General features: G+C 44.2%; 1 protein-coding gene across 2 annotated transcripts in view; it reads right to left on the bottom strand.

The window, feature by feature from the left end:
- Positions 1-25293, bottom strand: part of ZNF827 (zinc finger protein 827) — a 146535-nt gene that overhangs the window by 65311 nt on the left and 55931 nt on the right. For both annotated transcript variants that reach the window (XM_022599756.3, XM_022599758.3), the window contains exons 5-7: positions 20462-20701; positions 17979-18036; positions 923-1026 (exon numbers count right to left, since the gene is read on the bottom strand). In XM_022599756.3, the coding sequence (XP_022455464.1) occupies positions 923-1026; positions 17979-18036; positions 20462-20701 (402 nt within the window). The remainder of the gene's footprint in view (positions 1-922; positions 1027-17978; positions 18037-20461; positions 20702-25293) is intronic.

Raw genomic sequence — 25293 nt, 5'->3', positions numbered from 1 at the left:
TGAGGGGGACACTGGACTTTATTCTTGCAGGAATTCCTGGCCAACAACCCTGCTGTGAGCCCCTCGTGCACACATGTGGCCTTGGTCTCTCCTGGACACATGAACGGGTGTGGAGGCCACCAGGAGCTTCTGAAATTCTCTTAGTGACTGGGAGCTGAAAGCTTCCTGGCAGCTGGACTGGTGGTACTGGGGTGGGGGAGGGGTGGGAAGGGAGGAGGGACTCCAGGGCAGGGGTTCTCAAACGTTCTCATTTCATGACAACTCTGAGATGCACATGTTAAGTCCTGAGGGATGGCCATGCTGTTGGTAAGGGGACAGCAGGCACATCTTTCTTTCTGCTCGGGAAGGGAGCAATGAAAAAGGAAGCGTGGATAGGAAATTGTGCATTGAGGCCGAGGTGGCAAAAGGAAGTGGTAGATGGATCTATGCGGATCCTCTCAGAACAGAGGTGATATCTGGGTGGCAAGACTGTCGTAACAAGCTGTGTTGCTGCCATGGAAACCGAAGTGCTCTTTGTGGTGGCCCACACCCCCCCCCAGGGTCACGATCTTCCCGGTCTGCGACTAGCGGTCTTGCCACCGCCCTCCTGCATCTTCCTGGCTGCCTGCCTAAAATACTGACAACGTGGAAAGCAAATTATTTCCAGGTTGTACTTCGCTATTTCAAAGGAATTCACTCTGCGAATGAAACATCAGCCGATAAAGAACAATAAGCCCCCGCAGCGGAGAGCCTTCTTACTGTCTGCTTTTTCTTTTAACAAACTTTTGTGGCTATTTAAATTCTCTCTCTTCTCAAAAGCCTAGCTTCAGATGAGTAACTTCAGCCTATAAACTGAACCAACAGTACCTGAGAATCCACGCATTCCAGAAAAGTAATTTTTAAGCAACCATTAGTAGAAGCAAAATCGACAATGTTTCCATACCTGGAGCTGATATTCTTCCGTGAAGCACAGATTCACTGGGCAGCAGGTCTTTTGAGTTGGAGGTGAATGGTGATTGTCTAAAGGTATCTTCTGAAAAGAAAGGGCTGGGGGTGGGGAAGGAGGAGGGAAGTTTAGTAAATCAAAGTTATTTAAGATACCCAGAGCATCTGGCCCCAAATATATACGTATACACAAACAACATGTGGGTCAACGTATTTTTAAAATGCTGTTTAGAGACTATAAGATTGTGCTTAAAATGGAGAAAGAGAGACTACATTACATCAGACAAGTGCCATCTGCACGTTCTGCCCATTGGTTGTATACTTAAGGTGAACAGATGAAACATCTTTGATACATTGTTAAACCCACTGGCAGGACAGCTGAGCAGTAAATTTTACTTTTGCACTGTATGATCTGGGAGTGAGTTGCGCCTGAATGAAGACCAAGCACATGTGTCAGATCAGAAAAGCCTGTTTTGGAGGTCTTTCCAGAGTGGTGACAGATTTGCCCCAGCTCGCCCACACTGTGTCACCTGACCCCTCAGGGACCAATGGCACCCCTCCAAAGGGCAGATGGCTGGAGTCAGGGTCCGCCGAGCCGATGGAGACAACTCGCTGGTCCCCACAGGAACTGAGTCTGCATCCTACAACTGTCTTGGTTTGGAAGGAGTTAAAGCCAGCTAATGGGGCTGCCAGAAGGGACCCCGGGGAGCACTTTCATTTTTCAAGAAGCTGAGGCTTTGACTTGAGTGATTCTAAGCTCCCCTAGTGACTCAGTGAGAACTAGGCACCAGACACCCAGGCAGGGTTTTCCCCTTATACCACAGCCATAGTGAACACAAACACTTAGACTGCTTTTAATCAGCGGATTTTAACCCAGTCATAGCCTCCATCTCCCATGCCTCTGAAGAAAACTATATTGCGATCACGTGTGAGAATACTGGAATACACAACAGAGTCCAACATGGAGCACGGGAAGCCCTATTACTGTACAACAGAGCAAATTTCACTCGGTGCACAGGTGGTGGAAGGTTCATAGGTGCAGCCCAGAGCTAGCAGGAAGCCACCAGCACGCTGAGGCTGGAGAGACAAAAGGCAGAGGTAAATGGAGCCCAGGGAACTGAGGTCACCTGGTGGAAGCTGCAGGCAAGGTGAGCCTGCCCAGCAGGGAGCTGGGACCACAGAGGTGCAGCCGTAGCAGGAGGCAGACAGGGAGGGCAGGGAGGGAGGGAAATACCCGGGCAGGGAGGGAGGGAAATACCCCGCCTCTTTCTTAAGCCCCACCCCCACCACATCAAAGGCTCTGATTGGCTGAACCTTCCCGGAAGTCAGAGACGTACAGCCTGCCGGATCGGCTCCTGCAAAACTGCAGACGGGGGAAGGAACAGATCTGGGGTCACGCAAAACTAGGACTCCCATGACTGGTGCTGCTTTTCTAAACATGCCAAGAGGCTACCGGTTACTGTTATTAAATATTAAAAAGGAAAGATTACGATAAAAATGGAAGACATATCCATCTTTTAAAAATAAAACACACAGTTAACAGTATAGTTTCACATGACTCAGGCTAGATTTGATGCAACTTTGTGTGGCATGCTTTCTGGTTTTTTCTTCGTATTGTTTCTGATAATAAAATTTTAATCATTACCCTTTCCTCAGACTGTTTTATCTCTTTTTTTTTCACACACACACTGTATTTTATTTTTACAAGAGATAAATAAACTGACACCAAGCATTGTAAATGGATGACCACAACAGAAGCAACAATGATTGCAATTACCAAACACGAAACACACCCATACTATGTCATAATATTGACATTCAGTCCAGTAATCCTCCACTGTAACAGCTCCTTTACTTTGCAGTGAAAACTGATTTGTATATTTTTTGCCTCTGAGTCCTTGTGGGATTTTTTTTTTATTCAAACAGAAAGTCACAAAAATTATAATCATCTTCATCAGTTCACTCAGTCCCATGTGATTAATTTTTTTTTATGTTGATCTTTTGTTAGCGCTTTTATGAATTCATCAGTTTTCCATTAGAGTTTTGAAAATGTGTGGCATGCTTTTTATTTGTATCTTAAACATAAAACAACTTAAACAGGCTTAAAAAGTGAACTGGCTATAGGATAGTCAGTGATGGGGAGTGGGGAGACACGTTGTTTTGTGCCAAACAAGTCAAAACCTGCAAGTGATACAAAACTCGTGAAAGGATAAGGCAAGGCAGCATGGAGGCTAAGAGAGTGCACTTGAGAGTGGGCAGTTCCAGGTCCAAACTCCAGCTCCACCACTTACGGCTGTGTGACCTTGCACAAATCGCTTAACTTTTCTGAGCCTTCATTTCTTGTCTATAAAGTGGGACGTTAATAGCATCTATACCCACTCTAGGAGGACTGAGTAAGGTGGTTCATGGAACGTGCTTTTCACAGTGTCTGGCAACCAGTAAGTGCTCGATCAGCGTAAGCTGTTTTTATCTGTATCTCTGTCTAGCTCAAAAGGAAGCATAAATTAATCAACCTTTCCTCACGAGTCGACAAAAAGAATAGAGTTTCCTTGCATAAAATGCATGAAGGAAAGGTCACTCTGATATTGAAGGGTCCGTTGACCGCTGGAGAGATTCGGTTAATTTCTAACTCTTCCACAAAGAAAACTGTTTAGAATCAAAGAACTTCTAAGGAGGTAGAGCCCTTGGAGGATTGTTGGTCAGACCCAGAGCATGAGATTTCTAGAATCCCACCTCCTTAGTTCTGAAGCTTCTATACAAGGTGACAATGACATCCTCGTGTTTGAGTGGACAGTTCACATGGGAACCACCACCGGCTGGCCCAAGGGCACAGGGTAAACGTCAGGCAATGGGCCTTCGGTTACCCTGGAATGACGCTAGAATCTGAGAGTTCAGGAAGCTCATGGAAATGTTTGGTCTGAAATGTGGAGACTTCCTTTGGGGACACCCAGATCCCCTAGAGAGGCCCCCTAAGGTATCTAGGAATATCACCCTTCTTGCCACAGAGAAAGGTGTGCACTGCCCTCCTTCCCTCAGTTTCGCAGTAACCATTTAGTGAGTGCTTGGGCATGCTAGGCACTGGGAACATAACGTCAGCAAAACTGGCTACGGCTGCAAATGTTAAGAGGACTCAAAGACCTGCGTGGCTACCACGACTAGACTAACGCGGTGGAAGAGAGGGGAGCGGGGTCGCAGCGCGGGCCTGGCCAGGAGCGGCTTTCCTGCAGAAGCCACAGCTGAGCTGAGACCTGAATGGAGGGCAGGGTTGTCAGGGTTCCCAGTGTCTGGGGGAAGTGTCCCCTGCACAGTGAGAGGACACAGCCAGTCTGCGGAGCTGGATGAGGCTGGAATGCCGGGCAGGGTGGGCACACCGAGTTCAGGGATCCCGGCTTTGCCCTAACAGTCCTGGAAAGCCCGGCGGTGTGTTCAGTAAGGCAGGGACGCAGTATGATTTCAGTTTCAGGAAGCTCTGCCCGGTGGGTTGGAGAACCCAAGGCAGGTGGCCAGAGCAGCAGTCCATATGGGACATGGTGACGCTGGTGGCCAACACTGCAAAGCGGCAGCGACACAGGCAGATTGAAAAATAGTTTAAGAAATAGGGCAGGTAAAGACCACAGGTACATTTCCAACCAACCCGAAGGTTTCCAGGTGAACCAGGCAGAGGCGGCCACGCTACGTGCTGGGAAGAGCACCCTAGGTTTTGCTAGCTCTGCATCGTCACGTGTTCTCTTCAACAGGTTTTCACGCACATGCGGAGTGAAGCCCTATAACCATCTAGCCGCTCAGAAGAAACGGAGGCAATCGCTGAGGGAAACAACATTGCAAATAATTTTCTACCCTGGAGGCCAGCTTTCTCCTGTATAGAAAAGAAAAGATTTCTCCTGAAGAAGTGGAGAATTAGAAGGGAATCAGGCTGGATGCTAGAAAAGCACAAAAGGACTGGCAATGTTAGGGGCAAAGAGCCAATGGAGAAACTTTGACAAGTCAAAGCAGCTTAAGACTGGTGTAAGGTCTCATCTATAAAGAGAAGATGCTACGTTAACAGAGCGTGTCTCAGACCTGACACCCCGCTGCGATGCTCCGCATTCGGATCCATTCACGCTGGGAAGTGAGAGTGCAGTGGTTTAGCACTGAGTTTGGAGTCAGAAGGATCTGAGTCTGAATTCCATATTGGCCAGTTAATGGTGAAGTGATCTTTGTCAACAACCTCCCTAGCCTGTTTCATCATTGGAAAAAAGCTTTTAAAATACCATCTTTAAAATAAATAAATAAATAAAATACCATCTTTATAGGGGAGCTGTAAAGGGTTAAATAAGATATTTCATGTTAAAGTTCTTAGTACATCATACATGCTCAATAAAAATGGCAACAAACACATGTATTGCTTACTAAGTATCTGGCACTGCTCTAAAGGGCTTTGTGTATATTAACTCCATTGGATCCTCACAAGGACCCTCTATAGGGTGTCGACAGTTACTATTATCATCCATATGTTACAGATGAAGAGACTCAGGTACAGAGAAGGTAAGTAGTTGTCCATGCCCGTGGGCTGAGACAGGATTTGAACCCAGGCATGTTGGCATTGCATTTTGTACCCTTGCCCATTAAGCTAAGCTACACTGCCTTTTGCTTGGTCTCTTAACATCTAGGGAACACATGGACAATACAAAGTCATGGATCCTTCTTGGAACTGACAGAACAAAAGGAAGAGACAGTGGAAGAAGGGAGGGAAGTGGGGTGGGAGTACTGTTTCAGTACGCAGGATCCTAGGTCACCAAAGAAAGGCTTTTTCAATTGAGAAATAGAAGATGTGAAAAATGATTTGGTTATCTTTAACTTTCTGCCTGTGTTCTGAGAACAGAAGACGCTGTACTTATAACTTGGCACCAAGCACTGTCATTCTCAGAATGTGGAGACCGTCATCCTTAGGCCCCTTTTCTTTTCCTGTGCCTCACAGGGTCTGTAAAGTGCAGAAGCCCATCTGCTCTCAGAGGACGTCCAGCTCTGTGGTGAACAAACCGGCCCCTCGTTCAGGCCACAGGGACTGTGGGTGATGGGAGAGGGTGGCGGGCAGAGAGGGGAGGCCCCAGAGGTACCTGATTCAGGATGAAGCGGGTCTGCACTTTTCAGGGAGGAAGGGAGTCAATGAACTGAAGATTTTACGACGTACTCGACTCTGAAGCGTGTGTGTACCGTCCTTCAACTGCTTAGATAGTTACCAATTCTCCCAGGAAGAAAGGAGCAAGCTTGCGAATGCCGCATGGTTCGTGCTCCCTGACTCAATTTAGTCATTTTAGTGTGAAAAAGCCCCTCTACCAGAAAGAGAGCTTAGGAAGTGGAAAAGGCAAAATCCGTCCAGAAAATGATTTATTTCTAGTTCACAGTTTTCGGTAAAAAGTTGGTAGAGAAGCAGGTTGACTAATAGCTAATGGCGGAAGGGACTGTCACTTATTCTCATTTAACAAAATCACCACCTACCACAGTGGCTCCCCTTTGGTCCTGTACAACGACAGGCCACCTGAAGACTAGCTAACTCGTATAATCGATAAATACACAGACACAGCATCTGGAAGGTGTTGGTGTAGACTTAGAACTGCCAAACACCCCCCTTACTTTTCCTGCCTTTTGTTACTTGGAAAAGACAAAATGTTTATTTATTCGAGTTTCTTTTCTGAATAAAAATGAAACGGACAATGAACGCGTATTTTGATTTTTCTCCTGCAGAAAATCTAAGGGTTAAAATACGAAGGGGCACTGGTGTCACAGTGACTGGACAATTCCAGGCATTAGGTGGCATGCGCTGTGAGGTGAACAGCTCAGGGCTGCAGAAAGAAAAGATTTACAATAAATAATAAGAGTCCATAAAAGATTATGGCTCTAAATAGGGATACATTTTGCTAACTGCTGACTGTGGCACAAATATTTCCACCTTTAACATCTGAGTGCCGACAGGGAGTTCGGCTTCGTGCAAAACAGAAGGCCCATCTACTTACAAACCATCACCCCCGGGGTGCCACCACTGAAACCAACACGTTACGGGAATTCTTGTTTTGATGGCAAGAGCAAAGCAGAACAAGACAAAAAAGGAAAAGAATAAGGTGGATATAGCATGTAAGAGAAAGTTAAGAAAAAAAACTTTATGCTTAGTAGTGGCACTATAATTTAAAAGGAACACCAAAGAAGAAATTTTTTTTCCTTCTAAAAGACAATAACTTTTAGGACTGAACTTGGGGATGGCAAATAGAAAAGAAAGATTAAATAAGAAAAAAAGGCTTTGCTCTGCGATGAATTTGTCCTCAGACTCTAGAAAGATCTACATATTTCAGAGTAGAATGAAATTCTATTAAATGTAAGCGTTTCGGGCAAATCATCCTGAAGTGATATTCTGACTTCAATCCGCACATAGACAAAATTTTCTTTAATCAGTAAAAAAGATGGTGTTTTTTCAAGTAAAAGTACTTAATTATTTATTCAGCCATGTATCATATAACATAACAGGGCTTCTGGATTTTTTCCTAAGGCTGGTTAAATATGTCCAAAAGAATGTTGGTTAATTTTTATTTCATTTTGTTTTATTTTAAGGAAATTTTAAGACCAAATTATCTGACTTAGATATTTCGGAGAAGCTATATATTGCGGAAGGAGAGCCAGAGCCCCCTCTGGGGTGGGAAAGTTCTGTGGAAGCCAAAGTTTTCCCTCTGCAGCCGCTACCTGCCTCCCAGCAGACCCCAGCCCCTGGGCCACCGCACCAGATGGCCATCTGTCCGTCCTGGTAACAGGGCTGCCTCAATCTCTACTTAGCCCCAGCTCTCAAGTCAGGACACTGAAACACTTGTTTTCTGTATGGATGTATCAGGTTAATTTTTTTAAGAACTGAAATTCCATACATTTATCAACAACCATTGTACTGACCTCCGAATCACTTAGACCCAGGAGTGACACATTGCATTAACATTCTGAAATAAGCAGGAGGCGTTAGTCAAGAAAACAATCCTCTATGCCGCCAAAAGCCTCAAGCAGAGACAGGCGACAGACTAAATTCTTCCAAGAATAAATCTCACTCTAGTCTCAAGACTTTCTGACTACACGTTATACGAATGTTGCAGATTGAAATGGATACAGGTAACTTCCACATGGGATCTCCAGGTATACATCTTGCAACCAAAGGAAATGAGAACAAACCGGAAACATTGTCTTTGAACAAAACTACACCTTGCTAACAATAACAGGTTATAGTCCTTGACACAGAACACAAAGGGTTGCGGTTTCCTTTTTTTTTTTTAAAGCTTTTCAAACATATCCAGATAGGATTATTCGAAAATAAGGAACAGGGGAAATATGTGGATTAGTTATAACTATCTTCTCAAAATTTCTTCAAGTACTTTAAGGTCAGAAGAAACTTTCTGAGAAGCTGTACTAGCTTGCATGAAAATATGCTCACAACTGAGAAACAAACACACTTTATTTTTAGATATTCCATTTTTAAAAAAAGATCAAATAACATTATTTCAAGTTAATTTTCATGATTAATGCAATTTTCTTTAGGTGGTGCTTATTTTTTTCTCAAATGTTACTGTCCTTGGGTATTTGCTAATAATTTGTAACAGAATAATGGATGCTCACTATTTCTTTTGTATATATTTACATATCTGTATGTTCTGAAACATATTTATAAATCATCGTATTTGAAATATATTAAATGCTTAGGTCTACCGATTTTTGTAAAAGGATTTTGAGCTCTCTTTGCAACCCGGGTAAGGTCCTTTTGCTCCAGTATAGCGATCTCTATGTGTCACTGCAGACAGTAGGTGGTCATCCTACCTGCCCGCTTGGGCCCTCATTTCATTTTGGATGAGATTGGGTAGCTGCTTCTTCTGAAACGGGCCCAGATATCAACATTTTAGATATAAAAGTCAGTGCCAGTTTCCCTGTTAACTTTCTTGCAGTCAGTTAAAAAGGTGATCTATAATGAAAGAAAACACAGCTTTAGTGGCGCTCATGTATACTGTCCCTCCCGAGGACCCCTACTCTTGAATGATTTTATTTATTTACTTTTTTTTTTTTTTTTTTTTGTGGTACGCGGGCCTCTCACTGTTGTGGCCTCTCCCGTTGCGGAGCACAGGCTCCGGACGCGCAGGCTCAGCGGCCATGGCTCACGGGCCCAGCCGCTCCGCGGCATGTGGGATCTTCCCGGACCGGGACACGAACCTACGTCCCCTGCATCGGCAGGCGGACTCTCAACCACTGCGCCACCAGGGAAGCCCTATTTACTTATTTTAATAAAAGAACCCTGGGTGGCAGCTCAGGGGATGTGGCGGTGGAGCAGAGTGCTCGAGATTAAAAACAACTGCGAGTCCCTGACCTGAGGACAACCCTGAGCATCTGAAACAGCAAGTTCCCTATTCAAGCTTAAAAGGGACACAACAGAGAAGCCCTCTCATGACCCCAGTGGGCTAGGCCTGGAAACCCAGTCATCCATCATGTTGGGGACACACATTTTCAAAGAAAGAAGGACTGTAGTGGGTAAAGCTTGAATGAATCGTTATACACTGGCAAACTTCAGCCGGGGCATTTATCTACAAATTGAGACTTGGCATTGCAGATTCAGTGGGTTTCTAAATGGGGCTTGTGGGCAGATGGAGAACCAAGGTCACTCCATCATTCGGCTACGCATATAGGCACCAGATTTTCTTTAATTTTTGGAGGTCATAAGAAAGCCAAGATGTGCTTCTCCTCCTCATTGACACGGCTGTACACTTGGTTGGTGCTGATCAAACAGAACCTTCTTAGCAATTAAAAACCAATCGAATGTGTTGTTAATTTGTAAGGTATACAATGGTATTGCAGAAAATGTCCTTATTTTTTAGAGATATATATATCAAAGAATGTGGGAGTGAATGTCATGTCAGGGATGTGATCTAAAATATAAGGAAAAAAAGATTGGTGAAATAAGTGTAGCAAACATTTGTTCAATCTGGGTGGTGGGAATATGGTGGTTTATTGCATTATTCCTTTCACTTTGTTTTAAAATTTTTCATAATAAAAAAATCAGTATCAACAATCAAATAAAAAGTTCAACCCAGACAAACCACCAGACAGAATAATAAGTGACGATTAAAAAAAATACAAGGGGCTTCCCTGGTGGCGCAGTGGTTGAGAGTCCGCCTGCCGATGCAGGGGACACGGGTTCGTGCCCCGGTCCGGGAAGATCCCACATGCTGCGGAGTGGCTGGGCCCGTGAGCCATGGCCGCTGAGCCTGCGTGTCCGGAGCCTGTGCTCCGCAACGGGAGAGGCCACAACAGTGAGAGGCCCACGTACCGCAAGAAAACCAAAAAAGAAACCAAAAAAAAAAACCCCAAAAAGAACAAACAAAAATGTCTCTTCATGAATAAAATGCTTGATATCACCAGGAATCAATAAATGAAAAGGTTTTAACTATAAGATATACTTTTTAACCTCCCAATCGGTAAAAAAAAAAATTTTTAATGATAAAGCACAGAGACCTTTAAAATATTCTCTCATTAGCTTCTGGTAAAATTGTAGATTCAACCTTTTTGAAAGTCAATTAGACAATTCATAGCAAATGCCTGAAACCTGCGAATGCTTTCTTGAGTCAATTTATCCCAGAATTAGCAACAACTTGAAAAACAAAACCAAACCAAACCCTTGATATCCAATAATAGGAGACGTATTAAATAAATTATGACATGCAAATATGAAAAGAATAATATTGGGTTATGTTTACTGACATGGAAAGAAATCCTTAATATATTACTAGGTAAAAGAGAAGATTATAAAACTGTATATATAGTAGGATCCAGTTTTGATAGGAAAGGATACATCTATAAATAGATAAAAATTCAGCCAGGATACACACCACCAACTTAGCAGTGGCTGCTTCTAGGTAGCAGGATTGATTATAAGTGGGTATTTTTTCTTCTTTATGTTCTCCTATATTCTCTGAAAATAAAAGTTTGTTTGTTTGTTTTTTTGCGGTACGCGGGCCTCTCACTGTTGTGGCCTCTCCCGTTGCGGAGCACAGGCTCCGGACGCACAGGCTCAGTGGTCATGCCTCACGGGCCCAGCCGCTCCGCGGCATGTGGGATCCTCCCGGACCGGGGCACGAACCTGTGTCCCCTGCATCGGCAGGCAGATTCTCAACCACTGCGCCACCAGGGAAGCCCTAGAAGTTATTTTTTAAACTTAAAACAAATGATTAAGATTTACTGTTCAGTATCCTTTATTTTTTAAAGAGACTCTTAGTCTTTTAAAGAGTAATCTGAAGGATGATATAATTGAAGGCAGTTGTAAGAGACACAGGCGGGGGCAACTGTATCTAAATTCTGATCCCATTCATATCAGTCAACTTCAGTTGCAGAAGGCTGAGAGCCACGGAAGAAAAAGGCTGTTTAAAATACTGTAGAAGAAAAGTAGAACATTTTAGGGAGAATTCATTTTGGTAATGTTTTTAAATTTTCTTCTCTGAAAAGTACAGATGCCTTCTATTTAGGGCTGTCCTAGAGGCAGGCCAATCCGTACAACCTAACACCACGTTTTCAAGGAACAATTCCTGTTGCTGCGGCTCGAGCATTCATCCACCGCGGAGCCAGGAAACTTCTCAGGACAAGTAGCACAATGCCAGGTCTTGTCGAGGGCGGCTGCGGCCGGGAGGCCAGACCTCGGGGAGCTGGAGCCAGGCGCAGCCGCGGAAGTGAACCTGCACGTCAGGATCCGTGAAATGTCAGCTCGTGGAGGGACCTGGATCTCCCGCAGGAATCTGACTTTGTACATAAACAAGGACAATGGGCTTCTGCCGAGGCGAGCAGAGCACAGATGAACTAACTCAGTCTTCTCTGCAGCGATGTGAGACCCTTTGTCCCGTGGAAGTTGAAGGTGGCCCCAGTGAAATGTGGATGGGCCTTGGCCTGCCGCATCATCCACCAGGGCTTTCCCTGCTAAACAGAGGTCAACCCTGGAATATTGGAGATATTTCTAGTAACAACCATGGAGACACTCTTGAGAGAAAATCCCAGATTAGAAGAAGCTGGCATCTGAGCCACATGTCACATGTCACCTGTGCACGATCTGTCAAAGGAGGATGTCTACTTACAGAGGCTTACACATTTCTACCTCGTTCCTGACTGCTCTGAGCTGTACAAACAGATGGAACACAGTTGTAAGCCAGCAGAAATAAAGGTGGGAGAACCCAGGGAAATGAAGAAAAGAAAGGCACAGCCCTCTTCAGATCCTTGAAAAGAAGATTTAAACTCTTCACAGTGACACCGTATTAAAGAGTTCCGGAAGCACAGTGTCTCAACTATAACCGTTCAATGTAGAGGTCATGGGTGGGAGGAAAAACAGCAGAGCGTGACACCTACAGGACAATGGCGTATAGAAATAGAGAAAAGTACTGAGGAAAGTTTGGTGTGATAAGAAGGAAGAAACCTCAAATGGCAGCAATGCACAAAGTTTGAGGCTATATGTATTTGAAAAAAAAAAAAAAAAAGATCCACTGTTTAAAGGATGAGTTTTAACTTCTTTGAAAACTCAAAGATAAGTTGAGAAGGATTGACTGCCAGTGAAAAACTCTCCAGTCAACACTCGTGTCAGGGCAGCTACATTCAGTGGTGCAGGCTGTGCACTGCACAAAGGTACCTTACTGGGTGGGTGGGGGTGGGTGGGTACTTAACATCACAGACAACAAAGATTTACATATTTATTACGTCAGTATCCCAGTAGATGGCAGTGTCTTGAGCAAAGGCGCTTTTAAAACTTTTCAATGGCCCACCAACCAGCTTTGGCTTCACCAAAAAAGCACCGACTGTCCTAACTGGACGGATTCCATGAAATTAGTAGCCATTTCCATTTTTTAGAAACAAAATTCTGTGCCTTTAATTTTAACGTTAGAAAATATAAAGGGTGAAGAGACTATAGGGAGAGCTACTCCAAAATCACCAATTTCATTTGCTCTGTTTCCTGTTTATTTTCTTAATTGCTTCCATCTAATCCAGTGTTCTTTCATCTTTTACTTCTCAAGGTAATGGAGCATGGTTCTCTTATGCCTTCTAAAAAATGAAAGGGGAAATTGCACAGATTGAAGCGGCACATCACGCTCGTACAAATTTGTGCAATTTCTATTACTGACTCATAAATATTTAAGGACAGGCACCCAAACAATCACACCTGAAAATTCTGTATTGGACACTTCCAAGTACGTATGTCTTTTAGTAAACTCTGTAAGTGCCATTATCTAAATCACAGAAAAATAGCCCACATTTCAAATTCTGAAAATTGGGCAAATTAAATGTTGGTCAGCACAGCATGGTAGGACTCTACCTTTCTGATTTTCCCACTTCTGCTTTTTGTCTAGTAATGGAGAAAAAAACCAATTCAGGTAAATACTTCCTTGCTTTTGGAATAGAGCAAGCCAGGTGTGAGAAGTTTTTCTTATAGGCCTGCAATCTTATAGCCCCATGGACGCTGAATTATTAATGGCGAAGAGAGAGAACAAATAACCAAGAGAGGGTTCTTGGCAGCCATTGTTTGAAGTTCATGGTGTTACACAACATCGAGCATGTCCAATTCACCTGCCAGGAGCTATCTGATTCTTACTCTAGGGTTCCATTTTCCTATTTCGATCTTATCCAGCATCTGGTTGGGTGATGGTCCATGTCAGAAGACGTAGATCTTCTTTTTATTCCATTAAACTTTGGGATCTGGTTATGATATCATGCCTCATATATTTTCATCTACAAGTGATCATATTAGCTGGTTATCTGCTCCCAGCAGAACCTAGGCTTGTGCTGGGAAAGGAAATCGAAAAATCAAGATTGCATTAGTCTCTTAAGCATTCAGTCCTTCTGTTCTCATGGGACTGGGCGGACCTTCTCCCCATCTCATTTGTCAGGTAGAATGGCATTAAGAATGCCACCGGCTATCTCAAAGGGGACGCACAGACTTCTTTACACTTAGGTTGAATTTTCTAGACTCTAAGGTTAAACAGGCAGACGAACTGCTGTTTAGCATTTACAGTGAAGCTCCATCTGAAGGACTGATTCAATGGAGGTGCTCCTAGGAGGGCACAGACAAGGGTGGAAGGAAGGGAAAGGTCAAGGCACTGGTGAGCAGGACCATGGGACCCAATCATCCCGGCTGCTAAGCAGACTGATTTCTCTGCCTGGCCACATGGGATACCCTGGTGGATGGTTTTCTCCTTTACTTTTGGGAAGATGATCCTAACTGAAGCAGCTGAGTCTAAGCTCTTAGGATAATTTTTTAAAACGGCGTTCTCAAACCAGTTCTTCCAATGATGTCTAGGATTTGCTTCAAAATAATCTACGGGGAAGAAGAACAAAAGGAAGGGATGGATGAAACATGAATCGATAATTATTTAAACTTGATCATGGGTACATTCTCTGTTCTTGTATCTGTTTGAAATTTTCCATTGTAAGAGTTTTTGAAAAATGAGGTCAAGAGCCAATGATCCAGAAACTTGCTAGTTATTAGTTTCAACCCTTAGCTTTACCTAGAACTTCTTTTAAAAAATGGCTAACGGGGCTTCCCTGGTGGCGCAGTGGTTGAGAGTCCGCCTGCCGATGCAGGGGACACGGGTTTGTGCCCTGGCCCGGGAAGATCCCACATGCCGCGGAGCGGCTGGGCCCGTGAGCCATGGCCGCTGAGCCTGCGCGTCCGGAGCCTGTGCTCCGCAACGGGAGAGGCCACAGCAGTGAGAGGCCCGCGTACCACAAAAAAAAAAAAAATAAAAATGGCTAACAAGGAATGCTGTCCAACATCATTTTCTCTTTCCATGTCTCCCCAACTTATAATCGAGGAATTAACAAACAGCAGAATGGCCAATGGACAGCTGTGACGAGGAAGGACTGGATGAGGACAGAGGTGCAGTCATCAGCCCTTATGGGATGGGGAGTTACCTGTACGCACATCCATGGGCTTCCTGTTGCCTTGGTGCCCGGGCATGGAAACCAGCACCCCCGTATCTCATTGGTAAGCACACATTGGAACTGCCAGAGACAGAGTGTTTCACACTTGGGTTGCTACACTTTTCCTTCATTCTTGTGTTTGGCATGAGAGTCAAGATTAATAATGATTAACAACAGTGGGGAAAGTTGTGGGTTGATAAAGGACAGAGAGAGAATTGGAGAGAATCAGTTTCTTTTTTCAGCATTGCACATCTCTTTTCTCCTCTGGTTCCCCTGGATCTCCAGATCCCAGAGGCAGATCTCACTGAGTGGAAGGGCTCAGGCACCTATCAGCATTTGGAAGTGCCTGATCTCAATACTGCGCTGAGGCCGGCATCCAAGGCTGCCCTTCACAAGTCAACTATCTTAAATGTGCCCAGCAACTCTGAAACATGGACAATTCCGAACTTTGATTCCCATGATGAGCCTTCGCTCTGGACAGTCAGCTTCTTCCAGGAAATGAAATGTGGGAGATCTGATAACTAACCAAACATCCCACTAAGTACTTAAAAAATCTGCAGGTATGGGAAGTTGGAGGCTCGATGTAAATCTTTCTGGAAAGTATCACAGATCATACCTTAAAACATAACCCCATTAGCTGACCTTGTGCAGACCTCTTCCAAAAATAAGAGTTTCTTCCAAAACGGGAATCAAAAAAGAAGAGAGTTGGCGTTTTTTCCCCTTATTTCTGCTATCGGTTAACTCAGGTTAAAGAGGGTTTCTTGGCACAAGGCAGCTTGATTCTATTCCGCCTGAAGTAATGAGGTGAGAAGGTAAAAAGAGATCTCTTTGAGGGGAGGCTAATTGGGCAAGTTGCCTACTCAAAGGAAAAATAAAAACACACCAAGGATTTTGTAGAAGAACAATAAACCGAGAAACCTATAACACTGATTTCTGCACACCACATTGTAGGGGTGGGGGAGCTCATAGGAAGCACCTCTTGTTCTGCATTGGGCAAAAGATCTGATTTGGATCTCTTCTTACGCATAATCTCCCAGCAACAGGAGAATTTAAGGATTGCTTCGTTTTTTGCCAAATGGCTAAAAAAAAACCCTCTCTTCTATCCTGTAATTATGCTTCAGCTCCAGCCAAGGCAACCGAGGCTAGGAGGTATTGTACATTTCACTTGTTTGGGGCTAGTTCAAACCTCCTCTTGCCTCGTCCCAGAGAACACCTGAAAAGGATAATAACAGGGTCTCGCAGCATACCTTTCTCCTAGGTAAATATTATCATGTAATCTTAAAGAACCGGCAGAAAGCCTCCATAGGAGATGGGGCTGGGGTCCTGCCCAGATCCCCTTTACTGCACTGGTGCACTCACCCCGCATCCCCAGGGGTGCCGGCTGCTCGTAGTGAGAACTGCCCTCACCGTTGGAGCCCCCCTCACCTGGCGGGCTACACATCCCCTGATGAAGTTAGTGGATAATGAGGGGGGACCAAGAGCTGGCCCCCTTACCTCAAGGCAGGATTTACTCTGTGGTGCAATTTATGCTCCAGAATTCTCTGCGGGAGACAACCGGCCCTAGAATCCTTGCTCAGCTCCCCTTCCCTCTCCAGCCCCATCCCATCCCTGCAGGTCCCTCTGAGAGAACGCCCTCCATAACACACCTGCACAGGGATCCCTGTCTCGGGCTCTGCTTCTAGGGAACCTGACCTGTGACACTTCAGGAAGCCTAGGGAAGCAACTTAAAATGGACACCTCTTATTTTTAATCTGCCGTCTTTCGATGTCTACCAATCTGGCCCATTTCATGTGTTTAGACTCACGAACATAAGCATAGATACCAAAAAAAAAAAAAATAGCCTTAGGATTACATGGAGAAGGCAGGCTGGAATCTATAGTAGCTCACATCTCCTATTTGGGCATCCAACTGAACAAAGTCCCCTCTCCATCCCCCAGACCCATTTCCCAACACAACGCACAGACCAGATGGAAAGACTCATTCCCCATCTGCGTACTTATACACGGAGGTAAGCCTAACACCATGCTTGGGTTAGAGTCAGGTTCTGTCCCTAATACTATATGAACCCTGTGTGACTCTGTTTTAATTACTGTTTAATATTTGATAGTCCCAAATGCCGATTCACAGAGTTAAAAAGAAGCAAAGACTCGCGTTAACGGTGTTCAAATGAACACCGTTCATGTGCCTGGTGATGGTCCGAGGTCGACTCATATCACATCCAAAGGAAAAACACTGTTGATCTTCTGTCGCAAGAATTAAATAATAAAACCAAGCAACGGCTCCCAGGAGGAAGAATCTAAGTTTGCTAAAGTTCCTTGACTTAAAGCCTGCCAAGGGGGAGACTGCCTCTCCCCTGAGCTCCCTTTCCACGGAGGTGGGTCTGCACTTGTTGGCACCTGCCTGCAACAGTTCAGGTCTGGGTGGTTATGAGCCTCAGGATGGGTGGCAGTACTGACCCGTCCTTTTCCTTTCAGGCGGCAGACTGATGGGCAGCCCACCCTGGCTGACCTTCTCTTAAACTGCCTTTGGCAAATGGAAAGCTTCCTTAAGCTACAGTTGTTAGTGATGTCAGTTTTCCTGCAATTTCTGAAAGCATGGTCTTTCTTCTGCTTTTTACATTTTTGCCCTCCTAACAATGCAGTGAGTTAAAAGCTGGGGTGTCCCTGGTGACAAGTTATCAGCCCACAGCTGCAAAGCTACTTAGGAACACAGCTCAACCTCGGTCTACCCACCGACTGAGGCTTTCCTGAGATACAGATCCAGCTCCCAAATAGAGCCACCCACTTCAACTCTCCGGTCAGGAAACTTCTGCCAAGAGGATAATATTATCTACTTCACACAATCATTGTAAGGGATAAAAAATAATAGCATAAGGAAAACTCTCCAGCAAAGTGACACATTTAGATGTTTAATAACTGTGAATGGCCTTCCCCCTTGGTGTCCTTTGCGTTTTGGGTTGTTTCCACCAACCAAAGCTCAAACACGAAATGATGAAAAAAGGGTGACTTTTGAACCCAGCGGGAGAGAACGGTTTGAGGAATGTTGCTCAAACTGTGACGTGGGCCTCAAGGCCCCCAGAGGGAGTGTTCCGAGGGGACTCCACAGTGGCCTACCTGGTGGTCGTCCGGATGGTGTTTTCTTTCGTGTGAATGTGCTCTTTGCTCACCTTCTCTGTAAAGAGAAAGGATGAAACAGACACCTCTTAGGTTGTTCTGACTCGATTTGTGTGTTTAAGGCTGAAGCAGAAACATCCTCCACATTCCTCTTTCTCTGTTGTGGGTTTCTTTTTTAAACATTCAAACCATTCCTGTCTTATTGGTAAAGACAGGCAACAAAAGCATGTCGATAGCATCCACCAAAATAGTTTATTAAAAACCAATCAAAGGGAAAGAATTACTAACAAAGTACAATTGTGTTGTCTGATTTTCATCAGGCCTCAGTAGGTACATGTACACACACACACACACACACACACACAGAGATGTGCATAAAGATAGTTATTTCTCTTCTATTTTTCCCCAGCTGAAAATGTCTGCTTTTCTCTGATTCAGCATGAAAACTGCAGTTGTTGCAACTGTTCCGCTTCTGACTTGGATGACAACCTTTAAGCATTCTGTATTGTCAGGCCCCTTTGTGAGACGGGATATAAAAACAAACGTAGGACCTCTGGGTGCGAGAGTCATCGAGTGCACACATTCTGATAAATGTCACAGGGGACAAAAAATATCATTAGACAAGAGGAGGTAAACTCTGTCCTGAGGTCTGAATCTACCAGCTGTCAGAAATTATTTAATTAGCTTTCAGGAACACAAAAGTTGACCTCTGGTCTTCCCCGTCCAGTTCAAATGTGAGGATTCTGCCCTGACGTTCACAGCTCTGGGTGGCTTCTTTTAAGTCTCCAGAGGAAACCTGGCCACCTCTACAAGGGTTTCAGATTTCAACAGCAGGGCAAGTGAAAAACTCCTAATCTTACGGATTTGGGGGAAAATTTTAAACAAAGATATACGCTGTCCCGTGTTTTTTAACACTGGTCTGAAGCTGCTGTGTGCATATTTGCGTGGACAATTCCTTTCTGTCCGTTCAACAGTGACAATGAGGGTGAATCTGGATTCACAGGCAGTGTTCTTTCAGAGAGCAGGAAATCGGGGCTAAATGACTTGCTTGAGGTCACCCAGGCAGTCAGTGACAGCGCCAGGGTGAGAACTCTCAGACACAAAGTTCTTAGCTGATAGTAGACCATGATAATGTACTGCTAGAGACAGAGACTTTTTTCAAAGAATCACACTGGCCTCACTCTTGCAGATTTGAACTGCTAAATCATTTTCAAAGTTATATTGTTTTTAGAGATGCTTTCAGCCTGTTTTTTTTTGTTTTTGTTTTTTTTAAAGCAAAGCATCTTGCATGTTTGGAGTTTTTTTGGAACTTGCAAAGATCTATGTGGCCTATTCAGTTTACTGACTTAACTCTTTCCACCTCTCTGAGCTCTGCACAAACACAGTCCTTGTTTGAGAACTCAGAGGCTGCCATTTTCGGCACTGACTGATAACTTTACAGCTATGGGGGCGTGTCATGAGGCCAATGAGAAGGTGAGCTATCACGATGCCTTGCAGATTCTAGCTTCTTTCCTCTTTTCTGGTATTTTTCTTAGGGGAGAAAAGTCAATACTTAAATAATGAAGCATTTAATGGGTGTTTTAAATCTGTTAGCCATAACAAAACAGAGTTTATCAAATATTAGTAACAAACTCTACTGATGCCTGAATTTCAGTATGTAGGCCAATGCTTGACCAAGGACAAAGTATCTGTATTTCTATATAAGTCTGAATCTTATATGAGTCTCTTTCATCCATCTCAATCACATTCAAGCAGTAACGGCACATTAAATTTGACAAAGAGCCTGCAGCTTGAATGAGGTGATAAAGAGAACAACTTAGGTTCTAGAACCCTCACCTATTCTATCAAGACACTTAGCTGAGCTAGAATCGGTGATTCCTTAGCTTTTTAATAGGTGATCACTTAGCTGATTCCTAAACTTTGACTTCTGAGTATTTGAAGTAGAAAAAGTTGGTTTACAGGAAATGTTCTACTATGTTATAGCTGGAAAAGAGTCCTCACAGTTTCATCTTTTGCCTTCCCCTTTCCTTGATTTTTTTTTTTTGGCAAGCTACCGTAAAAATCTCATTAATTCCGACCACACTAATTTGGAATTCACAGTAACTCAGTCACTGTTGGAGTAAATTGAAGTTTATCTTTTGCACATTAGGAAAACAAAAGAAAGGCTGTTAATCAGATCAACTGCCTAAACAAAATTAGAGGTGAGACTTTTAGTCCAGGCAACAGGGATCATTTGCACGGAGTTGCATAGGTTCCAATTTCAAATGGTTCTTAACTATTTACTAAAGAAAGTTTGGCAGGAGTCCTACCAGGCAGCCTTTGATGAACTCTTCGTTTGAGAGGTCGTATACACGTTAAAGTAACAAAATGGATTTCTGTCTAAAAAATCCTATAATGCTGGTGTTTTTACTTCGTTAGAGTGGCTTTCCCTCCAATTAGTCCCCATTATTGACTTTTTTTTTTTTTTCCTCGAGGAAACGTACCTGACAGTTGAAAAAGAAGCTCGGAAGCCATCTTCACAGAGATGTCCTGACTGAAGAGGTTTCTCTCTGGGGGCACTCTACTTTCTGGCATCTTCTGTAAGGGTTCAGTTTTCTCTCGCCCAATTAAAGTGCTATAGCCAACACTGCGGCTGGGTGATATTGAGGCCTGCGAGTCCTGGATGTCCACCTCCATGGGTTCCTCTTTGATCTTCACCATCTGAGTGTCCTTGTAGCTTTCCGCTGCAAACAGGTGAATGAAGAACAAAAACGCCAGAGTTTCTTAATTCTGAACCAAACCCAGTTTCTAATCACAGGGAGAGCTACGAGGCTTGAGTCAGGGAGCAGTTTAGAAGACAGCGCCGTGGCACACTGGAACACAGTTTGAAAAACTTCTACTTTAATCTATCTGGTTTCCAGAAAAGGAAGGAACCTGAAGCTCAGAGAAATCAGGGGACTTGCCCAAGGCCACACAAATGGCAACAGAACCAGGCCTGCTGCTACAGATCTAGAACCAGGTTTCTTGACCAAAGTCTCCCAGTCACTCCCACACACTCCTTCCTCTCTGCCATGATGCTTCCAGGACTTACAGAGGACACAGCGAATATCTGTCCTTGTTTTATAATGTACTCAATTTCAGTGAATCAGTTAAGAGCAAGCATATTCATACTGTGATTTTCTCCCTCTATTTTGAAAGCTCTGATCAATGTTTTTGCTTTCTCTTCTAGGGCACCTAAATTAATAAAGGATAAATAGGGTTGATTCAACTGAGACGTTTACACCTTGCTGGGAGCTAGTAATCCTCAAGACCACCTAGGATGTTAATTGCAGCGCAAGGATTAACACTTAGAAAAACAGCGATCTTACAAGTTATAATAACAGTTCAACTTACTGACTGCTCTGGCTTTAGGTGTGGCCATTGAACATTTGGTCTTTAGTTTGAAACATACATTTACTTTGCAAGGCTGGAGTGTCTTTATGTTCATACGTTCCATAGAGCTAATGAGAGAACATCTTGGAAACAAGGTGGGACAATTAGCGCATTAATTTGGGTCACTTTAAAATAAGGCCACACTTTCAAATTGGTAAGCATTTATTAGTTATTACTGTGTCCTCAGCATTCTGGAAAACACAGAAACCAAAAAGGATCTGATAGATAGACAAGACAGACAGATAGATAGGGCAGTGGGTTGAATCGTGGCCCCCCCAAAACGATATGACTATGTCATAACCCCAGGAACTTGTGAATGTGACCTTATATGGAAAAAAGGTATTTGTAGATGTGATTAAGGATCTCAAGATAAGATGATCCTGGATTATCCAGGTGGGCCCTAAATCCAATGACAAGTGTCCATATAATAGACAGAAGAGGACAAGACACAGACACAGTGGAAAAGGCCATGTGAGGACAGAGACAGTGCTGTAAGACTGACTGTCTGTGTCTCCCCTCCAAATTAATATGCTGAAACCTAATCACCAATGTGACGATATTTGGAAGTGGGGCCTTTGGGAGGTGATTAGGTCATGAGGGAGGAGTCCTCAAGGATGGGGGTTAATGCCCTTATAGAGAAGACCCCGGACAGCTCCCTCACCCCTTCCTGCATGTGAGGACTCAGTGCAGAGATGCCTGACAATGAACCAGGAAGAGGGCTCTCACCTGACCGTGCTGGCACCCTGACCCTCGACTTCCAGATGCCAGAGCTGTGAGAAATACCTCTCTGTTGTTTACAAGCTACCCAGTCTGTGATGTTCTGTTACAGCAGCCGGAACGGACTAAGAGAGACTGGAGTTTTGCTGCCACAAGCTAAGGATTGCCTGGTGTCACCAGAAACTGGAGGGAGTAAGGAAAGATTCTCCCCTAGAACCTTCAGATTTCAGACTCCTGGCCCCCATTTCTGTAGTTTTAAGCTACGAAGTTTGTGGTAATTTGTGACGGATGGATGGATAGATAGACAGATATAACTAACTATAAGAGGCAACATAAAGCAGGTGCTGATCTTGGGACAGTTAGGAGATATGACAGGGGAAATCTCATTGCTGTAAGCTGGGTAGTCAGAGAAAGCTACGCTCTCCTTGCCAAGTATGAGACAGGTGAAAGTCAAGTACATGCGTACTTTATTGATTTGCAATAAAGAAGACAGTGGAGTACTTTAAATTAAATGATTAAAATTAATGTGGTGCTATCCATAAGATCTCATGTAAGAATTGTGCTTTTTTTCTTCCTGACATATTACACATGCTTCTCAGAGAAAACGACTTGTTTTTTGTCAGCAACTAAACTTCAGGCAACTGTTATATTTAATTTAGATCCTTTCCCCCTCCCTGTATTCCTGCCAAGCTGTTTTTTTCTTTTTTCTCTGCATGTCTGTGAAGCTCAGAAAAACCAAGTCCATTGATTCAATCATGATAAAAAAAAAAAAGAAGACTATAAAGCTTTCCAAGTTACATGCCTGTCTTCTCTGCCTTTATTTCTAGTCCCTGATTCTTTCCTGAGGACTGACGACACCCCCTGTCCACTTAGGGATTTGGGGACCTGACAGCCATCCTGACCTTCCCTTAGATCACCCATAGGTGCAGTCACCACGCACAGTGCCCTGTTTGTGTCCCCTCAAACTACTTAGGATTTGGAAAATAAACAGTGGGGTCAGTGTCACAGGTACATAATGATGTCTCTGAACCTTGCAAGTCATTCCAAGGCCTGAAGACAAACACAAAGGGATACTAGAAAGAGATTCATTTTGTTAAAAAAATAAAAATCTCAACAACATAAAAAGAGCAAAGCTAGAAAGAAGCTCCATTATTTATATCCCCCAAGCGCCCTTTCCCCCAGCTTTGCCCCTGGATTAAAAACCACCTGGCTCCCTGGTGGCGCAGCAGTTAAGAATCTGCCTACCAATGCAGGGAACACGGGTTCGAGCCCTGGTCCGGGAAGATCTCACATGCCACGGAGCAACTAAGCCCGTGCGCCACAACTACTGAGCCTGCGCTCTAGAGCCCACGAGCCACAACTACTGAGCCCACATGCCACAACTACTTAAGCCTGAACGCCTACAGCCTGTGCTCCACAACGAGACAAGCCACCGCAATGAGATGCCCGCACACCGCAAGGAAGAGTGGCCCCCGCTCTCCGCAACTAGAGAAAGCCCGCGTGCAGCAACGAAGATCCAATGCAGCCAAAAATAAATACATTAATAAATTAATTAAAAAACCCCCAAAAACCCACCTGGCTATTTGTGCCACCGGATTTAATGAAACCTGTTTTTAAAAGCTACTTGGGATAATTTCAAATATGACTTTCCATGAAGTGCTTTCTGCTCTTCCTTATGACAACTCTTGACTTTTCAACTATGCATAACACTGATCACTGAGTGAAGTAAGTCAGAAAGAGAAAAACAAATACCACATGCTAACACATATATATGGAATCTAAAAAAAAAAAGTTCTGAAGAACCTAGGGGCAGGACAGGAATAAAGACGCAGACGTAGAGAATGGACTTGAGGATATGGGGAGGGGGAAGGGTAAGCTGGGACAAAGTGAGAGAATGGCATGGACATATATACACTACCAAATGTAAAATAGACAGCTAGTGGGAAGCAGCCACATAGCACAGGGAGATCAGCTCGGTGCTTTGTGTCCACCTAGAGAGGTGGGAGAGGGAAGGTGGGAGGGAGACGCAAGAGGGAGGAGATATGGGGATATATGTATACGTATAGCTGATTCACTTTGTTAAACAGCAGAAACTAACACACCATTGTAAAGCAATTATACTCCAATAAAGATGCTTAAAAAACCCCCCAAACCCTTTAGCATTTGTAATCTACCCGACAGACTCCAGACTCACCGAGAAGACTTTTCAAACTGACATCTCAATGGGCAAGTGAGACATGATTCAATAAATATTTTTATAGTCCTTGCTCTTGTATGCAATAGCATCATTGTCAAGTGTTTTCTTGCCTTTTTTTAAAAAGCAGGTTTCTCAACCTCAGCCCTATGGACATTTGAAGCCAGATACTTCTTTGCTGTGGGAGGCTGTGCTGCGCACTGTAGGGTGTTTAGCACATCTCTGGTCTCTACTCTCTACAAACGAGGAGTGCCAGCCCCCTAGCTGTGACAACTACGAGTAACTCCAGACATCGCCAGTGTCCTCTGGAGGGCAAAACCACAGCTGTAAAGTTTTTGCCACACTCTTGTTTTCACCCCTTCTCCTCTTCCCGCCCCCAATTAATCAGGACCCAAGGCCAAGCAGAAAGAAGCAGCTCCTCCTAAGTTCCAACTCGGTTGATCACCGTCTCAGGCCAGCTCACCTCAGGCCGAGGATGCGGGAGGCAGCTGACTTGGGAACAGAGTTTCTGCTACAGATCCCACTTGGTCCCCAGGCCAGCTCACTCCCTGTTGCCTGGGGCGTCCTAACATAGCAATGGTTGAGTACCTCACTCCACTTGCTCTTAGCTTTGACTCCCACGCCACAAATACGAAGTCAACTCCGGTGGGCGCTACTGCTACTTCGAGAGAGAGCCTGGCACGTGGGAAGAGATGAGAGAGTGTTAACAGTGCCTGATGCCTGGGACGGGGTGTGGGTGACTGTTTACTTCAACGCTTATTTGTATTCTGTAATTTCTCTGTGATGGATATGGATATCTTGTCATTCACCTAAATTTTTTTTTAAAATGGAAAACACATACACCCGTAAAAAGATGCTATTTCCTCTTCAGAAGTGTACAGAACAGTGTACATGTGTGTGTACATGTCTGGTAGCATTGGAAGAGTTGGTTCGTGGCTCCAACAAGCCCTATTCAAACTCTGCTTGGCAACAGAAGGGGAAAAAAGCAACAGG

Source organism: Delphinapterus leucas, chromosome 5 (genome assembly GCF_059928025.1).
Source record: "Delphinapterus leucas isolate spDelLeu-1000000601 "Yukka" chromosome 5, BTC_Dleu_Yukka2, whole genome shotgun sequence".
Lineage (NCBI taxonomy): Eukaryota > Metazoa > Chordata > Mammalia > Artiodactyla > Monodontidae > Delphinapterus > Delphinapterus leucas.
This window is presented reverse-complemented; position numbering and strand designations above follow the sequence as displayed.